At 35.7% G+C, this 20,695-nt stretch overlaps 1 protein-coding gene across 11 annotated transcripts in view; it reads right to left on the bottom strand.

The window, feature by feature from the left end:
- The window catches only part of SYNE2 (spectrin repeat containing nuclear envelope protein 2), a 308,736-nt gene that overhangs the window by 133,493 nt on the left and 154,548 nt on the right, over nt 1-20,695 (bottom strand). For all 11 annotated transcript variants that reach the window (XM_054690979.1, XM_054690990.1, XM_054690998.1 and 8 more), the window contains exons 45-51: nt 19,877-20,218; nt 15,037-15,192; nt 13,985-14,250; nt 9,553-11,653; nt 7,022-7,344; nt 5,005-5,149; nt 3,951-4,166 (exon numbers count right to left, since the gene is read on the bottom strand). In XM_054690979.1, the coding sequence (XP_054546954.1) occupies nt 3,951-4,166; nt 5,005-5,149; nt 7,022-7,344; nt 9,553-11,653; nt 13,985-14,250; nt 15,037-15,192; nt 19,877-20,218 (3,549 nt within the window). The remainder of the gene's footprint in view (nt 1-3,950; nt 4,167-5,004; nt 5,150-7,021; nt 7,345-9,552; nt 11,654-13,984; nt 14,251-15,036; nt 15,193-19,876; nt 20,219-20,695) is intronic.

Here is a 20,695-nt window from a genome sequence, read left to right as displayed (position 1 = left end):
ATAATTTAAGAAACTTCCATATTGTTTGCCATAAGGGCTGGACTAGTCTACATTCCCACCAACAGTGTACAGAGTTCCTTTCTGTCTATATCCTACCAATACTTGTTTTTGATCTTTTTGATAAGGGCCATTCTCACAGGTGTGACATGATATCTCACTGTGGTTTTGATTTGCATTTCCCTGTGGATAAGTGATAAGCATTTTTTCAGGTGCCTGTTGGCCATCTGTATGTCTTCTTTCACCAACAATCTATTTAGCTCTTCTGCCTATTCTTTGATTGGGTTTTTGTTGCTGTTATTGAGTTGAATGAATTCTTTGTGGCTCTTGAATATTAGCCCCTTGTTATGTATGATGTACAAATATTTTCTCCCATTCAGTAGGGTGTCTTTTCATTTTAATAATAGCTTATTTGAAATGGAAAGACATCCCCTGCTCATGGATTGGAAAAATTAACATTATCAAAATGGCCATCCTACATAAAGCATTTTATAGATTCAATGCTATTCCAATAAAAATTTCAATGACATTCTTCAAAGAGGTAGAACAAATATTGATGAAATTCATATGGAACCATAAAAAACCTTGAATAGCCAAAGCTCTCCTAACCAAAAAGGAGAATGGAGGTATCACACTCCCAGACTTCAAACTATACTACAAAGCCATAATAATTAAGACTGTATGGTACTGGAACAAAACAGACATATAGACCAATGAAATTGAGTAGAAAACCCAGAAATAAACCCACATATTTATGGACAACTTATCTTTGACAAAGAAGCAAAGGGTATGCAATGGAACAAGGACAGTTTGCTCAATAAATGTTACTGGGAAAACTGGACTGCTACATGCAAAAAAATGAAGCTAGATTACTGCCTCACACCATGCACAAAAACCAACTCAAAATGGATAAAAGAATTGGATGTAAGACCTGAAACTGTAAAATATACAGAAGAAAATAAAAGCAAAACACATGACATATATCTCAGTAACACCTTTAAAGACACATCCCCCAAAGCAAAGAAAGTAAAGGAAAAGATGAACAGCTGGGACTACGTCAAATTAAAAAGCTTCTGGACAGCAAAAGAGACATTAACCAAAACAAAGAGACAACCTACTGATTGGGAAAAAATTTTGCACACAATACTACTAACTAGGGACTGATTACAAAGAGCTACAAAGAGCTCAAATGACTCATCAAAAACAAAGTAAACAATCCAGTCAAAAAATGGGCTGAAGAGCTAAAAACAGACACCTCCAAAGAGGAAATGCAAATAGCCAATAGGTATTTGAGAAAATGTTCAACATCACTTGTAATCAGGGAAATGCAAATCAAAACCACAATGATATACCACCTTACCAGCAAGAATGGCACACATTAAAAAAACAGGCAACGTCAAATGTTGGGATGGATGTGGAGAATAAGGAACTCTCCTACACTGCTGGTGGGAGTGCAAACTGGTCCAACCACTATGGAAAGCTGTGTGGAGGTTCCTCAAACTACTAAAAATGCAGCTTCCATATGACCCAGCAATTCCACTCCTAGGAATCTACCCAAAGGGCACAAAACATTAATTCAACAGGATACCGCACCCCTATGTTTACTGCAGCACTTTTTGCAATACGTAAGATATGGAAACAACCTAAATGTCCAAAAATAGATGACTGGCTCAAGAAAACATGGCATATATACACAGTGGAATACTATTCAGCAATCAAAAAGATAAACTCATGCCATTCACAGCAACATGGATGGAGCTGGAAGGGATTATGCTCAGTGAAATAAGCCAGAAAGGAAAAGAAAAATATCAGATGGTTTCACTTATAGGAGGAATGTAGGGGAACCAAATAAGGGATCAGGAAAAAAACTATAATAAATTAAAAAACAAAATTAATAGGAAATAATAATCAGAGACATTCGGCAGTGAAGGAGGAGGAAGAGGGATCAAAACAGGGGAGGGACGCACACAAAGGACTATGGTGATGTGCACAGGTAAATTGGTGGTGGGCATTTTACAGGGCCTACACCTGAGAGGAGAAAGCATGCAATGTACAAAAAGGAAGAATGATGTAAAATATACACATTTTTTTTTTTTAAAAAGGATAGCTTCTTTGGCTATGCAGAATTTTAGTTTGATGTAGTCCCATTTGTGTATTTTTCCTTTTTTCCCCTTTCTATTGGAGTTCCGTTGCCAAAGATGGGTGTGGCGTACTAGTATACAGCTGAAGATGTGTGACCCTATGCCTCTGCACCATAGTAGTTTGTAAACCAAAGTTACCACAAAACCAAAATGGAATAAAAATAAAAGGAAAACAAACCAGACTTCAAAAAACACATTTTGTGAGCAGATAGTGTCAAATATTTGCATGAATAATTACAAAGGTCTAAATGAATGGGATATAAATTAATAAGATATAATTGCAAATAACCAGATAGCACTAGAGAGACTAATAAAATAAAAGGAACAAAAGTTTAGGATTATCTTAGACCTGGGTTTGAATAAGAACTATCCCTCAAGAAATATTTACTAAGTGCGAAGTTCAAGGCCATTGTGAGATTCTAAAATTATAGTAGTGAGCAAAACAGATGTGGCCCCAGTACACCAATCACTAACCCATTTAAATCTCTTGGTGCCTCAGTTTCCCCATCAATCAAATAGTAATAATATTTAACTCCTGAGGGCAATGCAGGGACTCAGTGACAGCACGTGTGAGCTGCCTTCTCAGCACAGCACACAGTTTTCTGTGGGAACTCAGCAAAGGCTGCCAAGGAAGATGGATGGGAAAGAACTAGATGGCAGCAGCCACACCAAAAGTGAAATTCACAAAATTTCTTAAGAGTTTTAACATTCAAAAGACACTTATTAGTCAAATCCCTCACCAGCACCACCAAAATAATACACATTTTCAAGAATACTTAGCCTTAAAAAGGAAAATATGATAGTACTAAATATTCAAGCCTCAAAGCATGTGACCTACTTCTAATTAAGTACTGATTCACTATTTCTTCTCTTAAGTAAATTCAGCAGCAATTTTGAAATGGAAAAGTACTTTCATTTAATGTTCTGAATTATACCTCATTTATATCTGCTGCTTTGGAAAGATTAAAGAATATCCAAACACAATTTCATACTAATTAAAAATTTCTTTCTAAATATATGTCCTGAACATGGTTCAATTAACACCGGTGATTGATGTGTATCATGGAGGCTTTCTCTGAGACAGTTCTCAGTAAGAACATATTTTTTTAGGGCCATACTTCACAAGTGTAGTTAATTTCAAAAATTAGTTGGTTACTATGAATATTACCTAGTTCTAACCACTGATGTAGTGACAGTTACTTTTAAGAACAGTTAACTTGCCTGCAAAATAACAAATGAGCAAGCATAGCTACCTCGGCCTTGAACAAGACAGGTTTAAAGGGCACAAGCTCACTTACGTACAGATATTCTTATAAACAGATGAGGTACACTTACAGTATGGCTAAATATAGTACAGTACTCTAAATATATTTTCTATTCTCTTGCTTAATTTATTATAAGACTATTGTATTAATACATGAAGCACAGAAGATATGTGTTAATCAACTGTTTATGTTACCGTCCAGGCTTTCCAGGCAATAGCAAACTATTGGTTTAAAACTGGCAGAACCAAAAGTTATATGCTGATTTCCAGTCTGCATGGAGGTCATGTCCCTACCCCCACACTGCTCAAATGTAAATTGCATTCACATTGATACCCCCCCAAAATGCGACTATTATGAAAGAATTTGAATTTCTTGGAGATTATTTTACGAGGCCCTGACCTCTATAAACATTTATGTATCAGGTCTAAATAGTGTCAACAAATGATACAGGTTGAAGACTTATATAAGAACAAAATGAAAGTAATAAAAATGTAAATGGCATTTGTTAGGAAACAATACGACTTGACTGTTGAAATGAAGCACTCACTTCCTCACTGACAAATTTCCACTCCTGCTTCAGTTCTTCACACCACAGCTCCCACTCTTTAGCAGCTTCTAGAAGACTCAGCCACTCCTCCCACAGAGCCACCGTGGTCCTGAGCAAACACGTGCCCGCATCTGTGCACATGGGTCTCAAGTGCATGAGAACCTGCCGCAGCTTCATGAACATTTCCTTGGTGGATGTAAGATTTGAGACCAAAGCCTTAAAAGGAAAAGGAACAGGAGGGGCATCATCATGTTTATTAATTTTCTAAAATTGATAAACCATTTTAAATTTTGAACAATTAATGATTTTAGCTCCTTCATAAGCACTACATGATCCCCCATTTAGTCCTTTAGGATGTCAATTTGAGTCAGGTGAGAATTATCCATGTATGATTTTATTGCTCATGAACTTGGGACTACAGAGAGAAATAATGACCCATAAACCAGTTTTCCAAGGAAGAGTACATTTGTGAAGGTAAATATCCTAGAAGTTCACTTTGCTATTTTAACCAAGTTTCATGTTACTAAGTAGTTAACTGACACAGTACTTACTATATCAACCATCAAAGCAATATTTAGAATTTTTGTGTGTGTTTGGGGGCAAATGTTAATAAGCACAGATGATTTAGAATGTTCTCATTCAAATTCTAATAACATAATGCCACAGACTGAGAATGAAATTAGACAAAAACTAAAATTGCTTAATTATAGAGTATAAATAGTAATCAGTACTCAGCACTTAAGATAATCCCAATAAATTATCAATAGACAGGAAGAATTTACCATTGATCCAGCATTGTCTTACAGAGTAACACTAAAAGCAAAGCTTTCAAAAGAGGGATCAATAAGGACAATGTGCTTCCAGGGAGAAGACTGTCCTGTGAACACTACTGACAAATCGCTTAGAACCGTTGCTTCATTTTTCCCCTTGGCTTTTTGTTTGAGGAATTTTCCTGGGTTTACAACCCAGGTTGAAGATTTCTGTGGGTTGTAATAGAGCCACATCCTGCTGCCTCAACTTGCTTGTTCTGCCAATTTTTTGCACACACACTTACCTTGCTCTGTTCTAAACACTCTAAAGCCTCTTTGTAAGACACTGGCAATGAGGACATGGACTGCCCAAGAACTGTCTTCATTTGGCTGAGGTTAGTACAAATTTTCTCTTGAATTTTTCTGTAGCATTTGTAATTCTCCAGACACCTAGTGAGACAGAATTAGAAAAAAACATGGTATTAAATTTTATTTAGGCCAATAAATTCTGAACTTCCCAGTATGAATTCTGAATACTTAGCTTAAAAAAAAAATTCTTTCCTTTGCTATTCAAGATATTTTGACAAATTTATTTTATTTTTATATATTTTACATCATTCTTCCTTTTTGTACATTGTATGCTTTCTCCTCTCAGGTGTAGTTTTGACAAATTTTTATTGGCTATTTTCTTTTAGTACACATTTTAATAGACAGATGTGACTATTCTTAAAATACTTAAATTGGAAAACTGCATTTCTTTAACACTGCTAAAGAGGTATACATTGGTATAATTCTGGTAGAAAACCATTTAGCCTTAAAAACATTACTATCTTTACCCATTAATTCAACTTTTCAATTTATTTTAAAGAATCAACCCAAATGTAAGGAATTTATCCTAAACATAATATTTTCCATATACATTTTTTACTCATTTATTAAGTATTAATTAAAATGGCAAAAATTAGAACTAAATGTCTAACAAAAGATTTGGTTAAGTAAATTAAAACAATTCACCTTATAAATTATTATATATCAATTACAATTGTTTTCATGAAGTTTTTGTTACAATAAGGAAAAGAGCTCATGTTATAAAGTAAAAGAAAAACAGTAATTATACATATAGCATAATGTTGATATACTTTATAAAACACTATGAATATAATTATGTATACAAAATAGACTAAATGTGCCATTGAAAACAGTTAAATATTCAGTATCAAATATTTTTTAAATCTTATTAGCACACTGATTAACTGGCAAGAAATTAAAGAGTACTCAGAGGTCCTTCCCAAACTACGTAAAAGTGTAAAATAAGCTGTGGTCTAGGGCCAGTTTTCAACCTTGAAGGAATTTGCCAAACTTCAATTTTGTTGACCTGGAAACTGGGGACAGAGAGTAAAACTTAGAGGTTACCCCAGGTTGGTGATGCCCTCTGTAAAAATGTAAGTAACACATAAAACCACAAAGAACCAGCCTCCAAAATAGAGAATAAATTCCTGCAAATCAATAAGAAAATGAAGACCAACCCAATAAAAATTGGATAAAGGCTTGGACAGATAGTTTTAAGAAGAGGAAATATGAATAAGCACAAAATGGTCAAAAAAGAGGCTCAAACTCATTAGCAGAAATAGAAGCACAAGTTAAAACCATAATGAAATCACTTCTTATTCATCAGCCTCCAAAAAAATAAGTCTCACAACATCAAGTATTGGCAAGGCCATGGGGCAACTGGAACAGCAATTGCTGCTGATTTGAGTAGAAATGGGTAAAATCATTAAGAATTAAGGTATAAACTTAGGAAAGTTCTTGCATTTGAAATTGTCCTGGCAGCACAATTTGTGGATGTAAAAACTAGAAACAACTCGAATTCTACTAATAGCCAGGTGACTGGATATTAGTAAGGTAGAACATGAATGAATGAGTTCAGAGTCATGATGAGTCAGAAAGAAAATTAAGTCACACAGACATAAAAATAGGACAGAAATACAAAGTAAAAATATTTTGAAAGAAAGAAAAGGTAAATAAAACATTTAGGATAATGATTACTTCCGAAAGGGGATAGAAGGAATACGCAAGAAAATTCAAAAGTCATGATGATTCTCTTTAACCTTTGGGTATGGAGCTGCTCATTTTGTCATTATTGTTTATGCCATATATAGACTTTTCTATAAATACAATAAAATATTTGCTATGGGTTTTTTTTAGTGATTTTTAACACTTTCTCATGTTTTTCAAATTATTATAATCCCTGCATGCTAGTTATAAAGAAAAAAACCTCGTAATTTGTTTTTAAAGGATTACCTGAGAAAAAGACGTACCTACCTTTCTATTTCAGTTTCTTTTATTTTGACTGCCTCCCTCAAGGCTGAGTTCTTAGAAGCTACTTTCTGCAGAGTAGACTGAAGCTGTAGTTTGGCTTCGGGGCAGCATATGGTTCCCAATTTCTCAGAGAGGTCCTGGATTTCTGCTACTGCAGATTCCAATTCCTCTTGCTGATGGTGAGCTTTCTTCAGTGATTTTTGTGGATTATCAAGGTCTACCAGCGGGGATGCAAGGATGGCTTCAAGGGCTATGATGATTCCCATTGTCCTGGTGACTGCATCATCATAGTGTGTCATATTTTCACAAGCATCATTCAAGACATTCTGGTGAACAGAACATTAAATGTTGTGAAAAGTTGTAAAACTTTTTGGAAATTTTGTTAATCTTGCACTTTTGTGGTACATTCATAATGTGAATGTGTCATCTAAGAGCTAATATTTGATAATATTACAATAGCATTTAAAACTATCATTTGCATAAAGAAAAATTGTTTCCAGATTTGCTAAGAAATTATTTTTTTTAAAGATTTATTTATTTTTACAAGAGCTGGGGTACAGGCCAGAGGTGTGGGAGGGTGAGAGAATTCACCAGAGACAGAGTGGGTGCCGAACAGGCAGACGGACTGAAAACACTGCTGAGGGGAACAGCAGGCGAGACAGGAGAGGTCTGTCATGCCATGTGGGTATCTCGCAGGCCAGTTAGGAATCGAACCCGCACTGCAGAAGCTGCAGACAGCTTCACAGTACTGTGCTCATCCCGGTGCGCCACCTAGGAGTCTCTGCTAAGAAATTCTAATCTAAATATAAAAAATATATCTCATGTATCATGTCTAATGACACATGTTCTTGCTTTAGAACTCTTGCATTAGACATTGAATTAAACAGGTGAATATATTTAATGTATATGAAATAATACATTTTTCATATTTATGAAAAAAATTAAAACAAACAAGAACCCCCAAACCTCATGTTACTTTTAAATAAATGGCTCTGACACTACTATTAGTTTTGAGCACTTCCCAATGTCTCCAGACTTAGTCTTCTCATTGGTATAACAAATAGTTGAAATAAAGTTTCCTTCCAGACTAGCTCTAGTCATATTATTTAAAGCAAATAGAGAGATACTCAATTTACTCAACATTTATTAAGCAATTAGGGCTTGTAATGTGACTTTACAATTCTATTGCCTTTATATCTATCAAAAAAATTAAAGGAGTTAATTTCCCCATTCTATAAATTCAATGTGGTAATTCTTAAAATATAGCAAAACACATTACAGAAAACACAGTGTGATTCCAAAGATGCCCAAGGTATCTTGTCTATTCAGAGAGAAAGGGAGTAAAATGTTTGAGTTGCTTTGCCAGAGGTCAGCAAATTTTTCTTATAAAGGGTCAGATTAAATCCTTTGGGTTTTTTAGGCCATCTGGAACATCACAAGTACCGAACCCTGCTGTTGTAGCACAGAAGTAGCCATAGGAATGGATATGGCTGTGTTCCAATAAAACTTTATTTACAAAGTTAGGGCTGTCAGATGTGGGCCATGGGCCTGAATTTTGATGACCCTTGCCTTCAAATCAAATAGATCTTAATTTAAATCCTGGTTCTGGTACCACTGCAAGACCCGCAAAAAATTTCTTTATTTTAAGGGGGTTAACAATAGCAGTTACCTCACAGACTTGCTGGGATGATTAAAGGTAAAGTGTTCAGCACAGTGCTTAGAGATTGTAAGTTTTAGGTAAATGTTAGTAACTATTCGGTGTTCTTTTCTCTACATTGTATTTCTCTTTTTTTTTTTTTTTTTTTGGTGGGACCCTTGCCAGCGGCCGGGGAACAACTGGCGCTGCAGAGGCTGCGGGCAGCCTTGCAGCCCAGCGCTCAACTGTTGCGCCACCAGGGGAGGCCCTCTACATTATATTTCTTCTACTATGTCCCACTAATTTTTTAAAGATTTATTTATGCATACAAAAACTAGGGTGTAAAAACAAAACAAAACTGGGGTGTAGGCCAGAGGTGCCGGCGGGGGGGGGGGGTTGGGGGTAAGAGGATTCACCAGAGACAGAGTGGGGAGCAGAACAGGTTTATCTACTGAAATACACTGCTGAGGGGAGCAGAGGGCCATACAGTTCTGCTCCTCCATGTAGGTTGCTCCCTGGCTGGCCAGGGATAGAACCTGTGCTTCAGTGGCTGGGGATAGCTTGATAGCACTGTGTCTTTAACCCCTGCACCACCAGGGAGGCCTCCTATGTCCCGCTATTTCTAAAAAACAAAGGCAACTTTGGTGTGAGCTCAACAGAAGCTATGAAGGATATAGAAACAAGGGTGTCAAAACTCATCTTTTTCCAGCTACAAGACACTATATAGATTATATATGGCCCTGGGATTGTAAAGTGGCCCATTGCAATTTTTTCAAATGGTTCTTCTCTTGTAGAGAATTTTCCTGTAGAACATACAATTTCTTGAGAAGAGTAAACATTAATTAAAATCATCAAATAAAAATAGATGCATTTACCGCCTAATTAAAAAAAAACTTACTCTTCGCATATCAATGCTTGCATTAAGCTGCAGGTAAAGATCTTCAATGTCCTGTAATTTTATTTGCACATCATTAGCTCCAGAAGAGTTTTCTTCTTTTTGTTTCTCAACAGCATTCACAGCTCTGATGGTATACATTTCTAACTGAACTTGTTCTTGAAATGCCTCACAATTATCCTTTTCATTCTGAATATGTTCAGTTTTCAAATTTATAAGTAAAGGCTGCTGTAACTGAGATTTTACCTGATTTAAAAAATCTAAGGAATTTTCCAGTTTGTCTAGAAAACTCTTTTCATCCATGTCTTTGGGTTGGCATTGCAGCACTCTATTTTGGAGAACCTTGTGTAACTTATCATTTTCTTCTGCATACTGCTTTATTTGTAGTATTTCTTTCTCTTTGAATGGGTCATCAAAAGCTTTATTTTCACTTAATTTCCTTATTATATCAATATATGAGTCCATGGTTTTCTGAAGTCTCTGATTCACAATTTGAGCACTAGGCAGACTACTTTCTGGTGAAGTCTCAGCAGCTTTTAGTACTGCTTCAGCCCTTTGCTGGATTTGCAAATCTCTAGCCCTCACTTTACTTAGTGATGCTTGATATTTGTCATGTTCTGTCACAAATGTGTCCAACTGCTTAATTTTTTCTTCAAGTTCCTTTTCTTTCTCAGATACTTGGGATTGTAAATGGTCAAGTTGGGAACAATCCAAATTTAGTCCTATACAGTGAAACATTTCCTTGAGTTTCAGTGTCTGTTGGATATTAGATTGAATCTCAGTGAGTTGATCTTTAAGACTGTAAAACTTCTCTTTCATGTCTTGATTTATTTCTTGCTTTAGTAGCAATCTCTTGTGCTGTATACTATCAACTTCCTTCTGAAACACAGCTGTTTTTTCCTGGCATTTTCTGTAAAAATCTATCTTGTTTTCTATTTTATTACATTTATTCTGAATGAATCTTTGCATTCTCCTTGCTCTAGTCTTAAGATTTTTCAACTGATCATCCAGAAATAGTCTTTCAAAGACACTAAGGTCCTTACAGATGTTTGTTAGTTCCTGTAGATGTGTTGAGATAACACTCTGAATTTCTAGCAGTTCCTTCTGAGATGTCATCAAAGTGGCATGTTCATGTTCCAATTCAGCTTCTGTGGAGGTTGTTTCTGCCTTCGGAATTATCAGTGTTTCACTTCCTTGAAGTGAAAGTTGGATCTTCCCCATTACTGCAACAAAGTTGCTTCTTTCTTCTAATTTAAATTCTAATTGCTGCAATCTTTCAGTAGATTTTAGAACCAGCATTTGGTATTGATTCTGTAAGTCCTGGAGGAAGCTATTTAAATCATTGCTCTCATGAGCTGTAAGGTTAGGGATAATATCTTTGACCTCTTTAACCAGTAACTCTATAGTCTTTTGCCTTTCCAGAATGCCACTATGCATCTCCTTGCATTTTCTGATCTGTGAAAGAATGTCATTTGGGAAAAGGGAAATGGTAGGAATGAGTTCACCTATCAGATTCTTAATCCACAAGATAGTCTCTTTAATCTTGTTCCTTATTTCACACTTTTTGGTCTGATTTTCTACCTCTGTTGTTAATGGTTCCAACACTTCCAATTGCTGCTGAAAACTATTTATTGCATCTTCCAAAATGTTCTTTTCTTTTTCTCCCCACATCCTCTTTATCAACATTTCAGTTTGCCCTTTTAATACAGAAAATCTATGCTTGATGGTCTGGAGTTCAGTGACCAAGCTTAGCAAGCTTTCATTCCCTTCCTGTTCCTCTGAAGAGTTCAATCTTAACTGTAGATGCTGCTGCTTCTGATGCAGAGAAATCTCAAGGTCTTGGATCTCACTCATGAGAAATACAAATTCATTGTGTTCCACAACTTGCTGAGAATACTTCTTCTGGACCAGATGTTCCAGTTGTTCCAAACCTTGTTCAAGTTGCTTGATCTGGCTTTCTAACAACTTCTTATCTATATCAGTCAGACAGTTTGATAAATCTTCCCATTCAATTTTTATCTTGTTTAAAGAACATTTCTCTTGTTCTATTGATGCCAGGAAGTTTTTGATTTTCTCCAGATAGGTTGCATTGTCCAATGGTCCCCTAGAAAAAGAAAAAAATATTTATTATGTGTCATCTTGTGGCTAGATGTCATGAGAAGAAGTTAATTTTCTTTGGATTCACAGAAGGTTACCTATAAAAGTACTTCATCCTCCAAAAATAGGGAAAAGAAAAAAAAAGAACTCTTATTAAAATGAAGGCCAGAATGTTGTTCACCTTGGCTTTTAATTAGTGTGGCCACAAGAGGGCTCACCTCAAAAAAATGAGTATCATAAAAATGCAGAAACAAAGAAATGGAGTGCAAAGTAAAGGGAACTATGTATGAAAAAAATACTCTAACCTATAAAGTACTTAGACAAAGATTACTCTAGCACTAAGGAAAGTTACCGCAAAATTCAACCCCTTTATTGTCTATCCAAGATAATGATAAAAATAGAGATGAAGACGGCATAGTCATCAGGGTTTTTTTTTTATATATATAAAATTGTTTTTCAAGGGGAATCACTGAAAGTAAAACCCAATTAGGCCTATGTCAAAACAAACCTTTTAAAGAACCTGTACAGTGAAAGAGACAATGACCAAAACAAAGAAACACCCTACAGAATGGGAAAAAAATATTTGCATACCATACATCTGACAAGGGACTGGTATTAAAGATGTACAAAGCTCATACAACTCAATAAAAAGAAAACACACAACCCTGGAGCGGGCCATGCTACCCATGCTGTCTGACAAGGTCCGGGATGGGGGAAATTTCTGAAAAGTCAGAAAGCTCCATAGCTGGCTCCTGCTACTTCCTTTCATTTGTTTGTCCCAGTTATTGAAACCATGGAAATTTTCTATAAGTTTTAGACTAACACAATGAGTGTTGGCATCAATGCCAGTTTCGGTAATACACCCTTCAGTAGTTTGAGAAATGTACCTTTCAACATGATTGATAATGAAACGGTTTCCAATAATTCTCCATGTCCTCCAATTTGTAATTCAGTTACCATGAGTAACACTGAGTTCTCTAACAAACCACACTTGATAGAATTGATGGAACTGAGCCCGGTAAAAGTCCCCACTAGAGAAGGCCCTGAGGCACCCCGGGAGGCGAAATGGTCCAAGAAAAACACACCACATATTGTTCCCATGGTACCAGGACCCCTTGGTTCTATATAGAAAATAAGAAGCCGCCCTCGATTTTACAATGTCTGCTTAGCCTTGTTTTAGTTACCTAGCTTGACTGCATAAATCATATTGCGTATAGCACCTGTTCCTATTTTCTGAATAATATACGTCACCTAGGAAAATATGGAACCAAGTTAATGCAACCAAGTGACCAAGTTAATCATAGACTAGGAAAATTAGAAAAAGGACTGTGCACTGTTAATGATCATTAATAATTTCTGAAACAATGTAAAAGTGAAATCACATGATTACATGATGTAATGATCACATAAAGAATTTCTGATGTATAAATAAAGGCCTGCTGAGACCCTCAGTAGGAGATACTTGCACCAATATAAGTGTCTGTGTCTGCCTCACCCCATTTCCCCTCAGCCCCCCAAGTTTTCGCCGACACCATCCTCTCCTTTCGGGGACCCCTGACACGACATTCTGCTGGAGCGGGTCTCCAGCACAACCCAATCAAAAATAATTTTTTTTAATTAAAAGGAGAATTAAATAGACACTTCTCCAAAGAAGACATGCAAATGTTCAACAGCACATGTTCCATACCAGGCCAGGAAGCTAACCCATATGGTGAGGCAGACCTCTCCTGTCTCGCCCACTGCTCCCCTCAGCAGTGTATTTCAGTATAAGCGCCTATTCTGCCCCCTACTTTCTCTGGTGAATCCTCTCACTCCCTGTACCTCTGGCCTACACCCCAGTTCTTCTACACATAAATAAATAAAATAATTCTTTTTTTAAAAAAAGACAATATTTACAACTATATACTATCATTTTTAAACCAAAAGGAGTACAAATATTTTGAAAGAAATGTTACAGGTATATATTCAATATGTTCCAAACTAGTTAAACAAATGATGCTGATAACGCAACAATTGTGTACATTATTTTTTTCTACCACCATAGTTTACAACAAATTCTTGGCAAACAGAACACTGAATTTCACAGAACTTAAACCTATATTGTGGCTTGTATAAAATAAATAAAGTGTTTCATAATTTATATAATTTAGTTGTAAAATTAATATTTTTTTTGCATGCAACTAAAAGTTTTCCTAAAGGACTTCTATATGGAATAATTCCCACACTGAGTATTAATATCATATTACCCTTTCATAGTGTCATCTCTTAAAACCTTTGGCTCATCCAAGGTAATGGAGGCTGTGAATAAAATGAATGCAAGTCTTAAGGTCTTACTTACACTTTGAGATTTTCTTTTTCTGTCATCAAGACTTTCATTGAGGATTCAACTGCAGCAAGGTGCTCCTGAAAATCCTGAAGGAGACAATATTGTCTTTCTTTCTTCTCCTTCAAAACCCCAAGTGCCTGTAGCAGATTGTCCAAATGTTGCATGGAACACCTTGTATTGTGGAGAACCAAGGCACCTGCTTCTGTTTTGCTGCGATGCTCAGTTTGCTCCAGTGGCTCCATAGCTGCTTTCTTTGCTTCCAACTGGGTATGAAATTCCTAACAACAAGTTAAAGAAGTCAGTGAATACACACTCTCACTCACTAACTCATTGGTTCATTTTCTTTCCCTTCCTTTTTTCCTTCAGTAACACATACTGTGATAGCAAGATGTTTTAAATACTTCATTTTCACACATAGAAAGTAAGGTCCCAATATTTAAAAGATATTTTTCACTGGAATCAGGTTAAATCTGGGCAAAATTAGTCTAGCATTTAATAGCAATTAGATAGCTCTATTGGGTTAAAAGATTCTGTAATGATTAAAGGAAGATTTATACTATTTTTATTATTTACACATATGCCCCCTCCTGTCTTAGATACATGTTAACTGTTATATAGACTTAGTTAAAATTGTAGAGATTACTTTAAAAATCACATCATTTATTAGAATGTTAGATTACAGAGCTATAAGTATACCCATACATAAACACAGCTATATATTGTTGATACTAGGAAAAAAAAATCAGAAAATTTTCAGAATCAGACTACGTACAACTAAGAAAAGGAATGGTGATAAATCAGAATCTCCAAATTCTAGAACTTTTTAGAAACTTTATGAAAGAGAAAGAAGACTACTCCTCATTAAACTCTTCCACATTTTAAATAGGAAGATTTATACAACTTACTGATTAGTACATAATTATATAGTTACCAAATTGATCATCAGGCATAGGTTAAATAACACTTTTCACTCTGTGCAAGCAAGTTTTTGGTAATTAAAATACATTGTATTGCACTGGATAAATGATGCAATCATGTTGTCAGTGTTTTTCTTGTTTCCATACCTCTATGGCTTTTAATTGTTCATTTCTTAACATAACATCTAATTCTAAAGGTTGATTTTGCAGCTCATTGACTTTCTGTTCATCTTCAGTGTTTTTCATGCTTTCTTGAACATCGAAAGAAAGTTGTTTTGACAAAACCATTTCCACAGCTGAATTCTAGAAACATGAAAAGATTACTGAATAGTTTACCTTCCAAATAAACAATTTCTAATTTTCTTGATGAAAACATTCCAGTTCCTTCTATTTACTCAGAATAAAGTCTTGTTAAAAGTGTATTTGGACACTACCAAAGATGACAATATTTAATGTGTATATTGGCATTAGAAAGAAATTTTCTTGACAAGAGAGTATGAAGTCTAGCATTGCTGCTCAATTATATACTGAGTCATAACCTATAGTCTTAAAGAAAAAAATATATAAAAAGATTCCAAAGTTTACTTTTAGCCAAGATGCAGAGGATAGGGCAAATAATAGGAATTCGATGTTACCCACTGGCAGCTTAAAATAATATGGAATCAATGAAGGAAACACCAAGATTTCATGAAATTAAAAATGAATTATGCCTTAAACCAATTAGTAGTAAGAATTCCCACCTGGGGAAGGCAGAACAGATTTTACAAGGAATAATGTGATCTTTTTCTCCAAGCTTTAAGAACTTGAGATTCTCAAAGGGATACAAAGAAATAGTGCTTTTCCATTCTTTAAGTAAATATTTACTGAGCACTTACATGTACCAGACACCATATTATTAATGGTAAGATTTCCATTATTTTGCTAAGGTATTAATATTTCAGATTACCTTAAATATAAATATCACTTAATTTTGCTATATACTTTCATGTCAGTAAAATCTTTGAATTTTACTGAATTTTAAAGTCTGTGAATAAAGTGTGTCCACATCTGCAAACAAGGTAGAAAGTGTCTAAAAATTATTGCCTAGATAATAATATAAGATCTTAACAGTTCCAATAATTTTATAGCCATACACTATGGTTGATATTCTACATGGAGGGCAGCATCACCAGGCGAAAGACCCAGCAAAGCTGTGAGAAGAAAAGTGAAGAGGTGCCACATCACAGGCTTCATCGCCCATGGGTGCTCTTGACACAAGCTAACACCATTCTACCTCCTTTCCACATGATGCTCAAGTCACACAGAGCAGCCGGGCAAAGTCACCTGTAGAACAGGATACTTGATTCTAGCCCAATTTATTATAAATCATTTACTAAGTATCCAGGGCCCTAGGTCCTAAGTATCCAGAGAGCTTGGTGTCTCTCACCTTACACCAGTGCCCTGAGGATTAGTAACGTTTGTATCCTGCCATCTGCAACCTGCAGTTAGTGGTCAGAGAGAGCATTCCAAAGAGGCTGAAATCCTCCCCAAATACCATTTGTTTACCAACTCCCAAAGACATGTTTCTTCTTTGGCAGGAAATCCAACAGAAGTTCTCAAACGAATATTTCAAATTTAAAAGGTAACATTCCTTTGCTCATGCCAGAGTAGTTAGAGCACAGGCTCAAGTCCTGATTGGCTCCTGCAAAGATTCTTTCTGGACCAATCATCGTGGTCTATATCCTGGGCCATATTTTACTTTTTTTTTTTTTAAACAGTTTCTTTTTTTTTTTTTTTTTTTTTAAAGTTTTATTTATTTATTTATACAAGCACTGGGTACAGTCAGAAGCACCAGAGCCAGAGCGGGGAGCAGAGCAGGCAGAAGGACCGAAGTACACTGCTGAGGGGAGCAGCGGGCGGCAGGAGAGGTCTGCGCGCCATGTGGGACCCTTGCCACTGGCCGGGGATCGAACTGGCACTGCAGAGGCTTCGGGCAGCTTCGCAACCCAGCGCTCAACCGCTGCGCCACCAGGGAGGCCCTCCATATTTTACTTTGATTTGGCAAGTTCGCTTGAAACATTTAAACTATTCAACATAAGATATTTCAATCATGTTTAAGGAAACAAACTACAATTCATTACCCACAGCACAGATATAAGTGACAAAATTTTCCACGTTAAAAATATAATTTAAGCCCAATCCTCCTCCCCGTTCCATTTCCTTCTTCCTAGAACTCACTGTTATCCTAAAATTCACACTATCATGTTTTTTTTCTTTTACTACCTTTACTACCTAAATTAGTATCCATGCAGTATTGTTTTATGTGTTTTTATTCCTTATAAAATTGGAATCATGTATGGATCATTTTATCACCTGTATTTTTCTCACTTAGCAGTGTGTGTATATGTGTGGGTGTATGTGTGTATATACATATTTTTTTTTTAATTGAGATAACTGGTTTACAACACTGTATGTAATTTGAAGATATAGGATCACACCCTTCAGGTGTAAGTTATCACACCACAACCACTACCAAGGTACTGAAAGTCCTACACCACAGTCCACTGCACCCCTAGTCTCACTTTGCTCCCTTCCTCCCTCTAGTAGCCTCAAATCTACAGTCAGGTTTCTAGGGTTTGTTGTTGGTTTGGTTTTATCTAACCCTTTGTTTTGTTTCTCTATATTCCACATATAAGTGATACCATTCAGTAACTGTCTTTCTCCTTTTATTTCACTTAGCATAATCCCTTCCATTCTTATTAAAGAAAAATGTAAAAGAAAATAAAATCTTCCTAAATATTGTTTGGAGAGTATGTGAAATAATCTGATAAATGCCCCCGTACAGTCTAAAAAGGTATGTTAAATGATTATTAATTAGATATTTAAATAGTGTTAGATTTTAAGTTGTGATTTCCTGGCAATCTAGAAAAATGTCGAGTACAAAAAGAGATAGCAATAAATATTTTTAGGGCCTCCCCAGTGGCGCAGCGGTTGAGCACTGGGTTGCGAAGCTGCCCGCAGCCTCTGCAGCGCCGGTTCGATCCCCGGCTGCTCCCCAGCCACCGGAGGAGGGTCCCACATGGCGTGCAGACCTCTCCTGCCGCCCGCTGCTCCCCTCAGCAGTGTACTTTGGTCCTTCTGCCTGCTCTGCTCCCCGCTCTGGCTCTGGTGAATTCTCTCACCCTCCCGTGCTTCTGACTGTACCCAGTGCTTGTATAAATAAATAGAAATAAATCTAAAATAAATAAATAAATAAAATACTGTCAGGAGGAAAAATTTTTTAAAAATAAAAATAAATATTTTTAATAAAGAACTTATTTTCACTATCATGATAGCTTTTGTCTAATCTGATCTATAATTCAGTGAATTGTGCTTATGTTCTCTCTCTAGTTCCTGTATGAAGACTCCTGCTTAAATAATTGATACTTGTATCTTATATTTGTCACATTCTGCTTATATTTGTCTATACATATTTTTATTTCTTTTACTAGACCAACTTTAGAATTGCTCGTTAATCTTACATAGTTTAATGTTACATAAAATAGTACTAGCACTTAGAGATAATAAGTGCAGATTCAGGAAAATATATTCATGTTACAAAATAATAATAAAACAAAATGTGCTACAGTATTCAAACTAGTCTTCTGTTATCCAGAACTGTGAGAATTGTTTGAGGACAAAGCCCTTTAATCCGCTCTGAAAAAAATATTTTTTAATGACGTATTATAAATTATCAATAATTCATCATTCAAAATTGGTAAATTAATAAATTTACCAATTTTAATAAATTAAAACATTCTTATTATCGGATACAATCTTTGCATAATTTTCAATGTATTCCCTTATTTGGGAGTTTATAGTCAAAATGGCTCTGAGGGGCTAAGTTGTGAGGCAACTCCCTTTAGCAATGTCCTGTTTTGCTGTGAACCTCTTACAGACTCTCCTTTGAAAGCACTAAGGTACTTTCCCTTACAACTTATTTATTGTTCTTTAAAAACTGTTAAATTTCTTTGTTGTATATACAGCCTCAAGAGTCGCTTACTGAGCAACTAATCCTTGAAGACAAATTTCCTTAGCAATTGCTTACACCGCGATTTCTCAGATATCTTTTCTTATCGCCAGAGAGATGCTCTGTTGGCCATTAACCTTGTTTTATACATTCTAGAAAATCCTCTCTAGTTCCTTTAATCTTTCATGCATCGCTATTGTAGGAAGACAATAGAAGTGGATGTTCTTTTCATTCCTGTTGGTTATTATTTCATAAAAAGCTGATGAGAATGCACAGTCAATGGTCCAAGCTTTGCTACTGTCCCACTGGACTCTGGATTGTGAAAGTTACTGAGCAGGGAGACCTTTCCAAATACAGTTTATTGGATAGCGTTTTGTACCTTTTCCATTTTAATCTCGAACCTATGAGAAAGCACTTTTAAGAGTCACGGGAAAATGTACACATTGGTCATTTGAAAACAAAACATCATCTTCTTTCTTCTCCTCAGGGAAAATTAAGAGCCTAAATGTTGATAACCTCACACCAAATGACTGGACATTTAAAAATACATTTGCAGTATAGGGTTAACATGTGAAGAAGGAAACCTAACCTTTCAAACAGTCTCTGATTTCACTATAAAATCAACCAAAAAACACAACAAAGGGCTCTTGGAATTTTTTTTTTTTTTGAGAAAATGGGTAAAGCACATTTTCTTTTCTTTTGCCTTTTCTAATTTGCCTTCGAGCTCCTGACCCAAGAAACTGTATCTGATTACCTATCAGAGAGAATAATAAACCTAAATTGATGACTGACGTTTTAACAGATTGAACAGTAATATTTCACCACTGAAATCCTGGGCAGTTTTCTAAGAGCTCTTTTTGTAAGTGGGCTTCATAAATAGCCAGCCCATTGAGGGTTTAATTATGAAATGAGAAGGCTTGATTCACGACCCTCTTTTCAGAGCCCACACCTCTTCATGCTCAGATGTGATGTCTTAGAAATGCAATCACAAGCACTTACCTTGTTTATTCCCAAGCCTTCCTTCAACTCCTCCACTGCAGCTGAGTTCTGAGAGGACCCCTGTGCATCAGAAGTGACCTCCATCCCTCCACCTAGCAGAGTAAACTTTTCTTTCTTTTCTGTTGAACATTTTGATTTGAGAATGTTGTTGAGACAATTTTCTGCTTCCTGCTTAGCAGACTGAAGTCTGTTTTCCAAATCTTTTTGTTTACATTTAAGTGATTTTATATCTTCTTTAATAATCTTCTGTCCCACTGAAGACGTATTTTGCTTGATGGATTTTGCTAACGCTAAAATCTTCTTCAATGTTCCATCTTGTAAACTGAGTCTGTTTTCTAGTTCCTAAGCGTGGAAAAAAAAAATCATCAAAAACACTATCTCTGTTCAAGTGTCACAAGAGATAACGGACTTCTATAAATCATAGCATATTCTGCTTTACTTACGGAAAATAGAAAAAACTTCAAGTCATAACAGAGGAAACTTTGGGCAAAATTTAAGCCAAATTCTCAAACAGATTTTATGAAATACAAGAAGTTCATAAGAAATAACAGAAAATTTTCAGAGCACAGTTCCTGGAATACAGGAGGCAGTCACTGCATATTTGTGGAGTGTATATTTTGTTCAAGATATAGCATTTTTACACAATCAAAACACTAAATAATAAGTGTCTAACATGTACAAAGCATTGAATAAAATATTCATTTAAAATGTGTCCACATGATTTAGTGTTTATGTCTAAAATTCAGAGAAAGACTGAAATCAATTTATCTAATAGAATATCTTAAATACAGCAAGAACACTATCAATATTTGCTAAATG

The sequence above is a fragment of the Talpa occidentalis genome, unplaced genomic scaffold (assembly GCF_014898055.3).
Source record: "Talpa occidentalis isolate TD23 unplaced genomic scaffold, MPIMG_talOcc4v2.1 talOcc4.11, whole genome shotgun sequence".
NCBI classification, from domain to species: domain Eukaryota; kingdom Metazoa; phylum Chordata; class Mammalia; order Eulipotyphla; family Talpidae; genus Talpa; species Talpa occidentalis.
The sequence above is the reverse complement of the archived record's forward strand: the minus strand, read 5'-3'. Positions and strand labels throughout refer to the sequence as shown.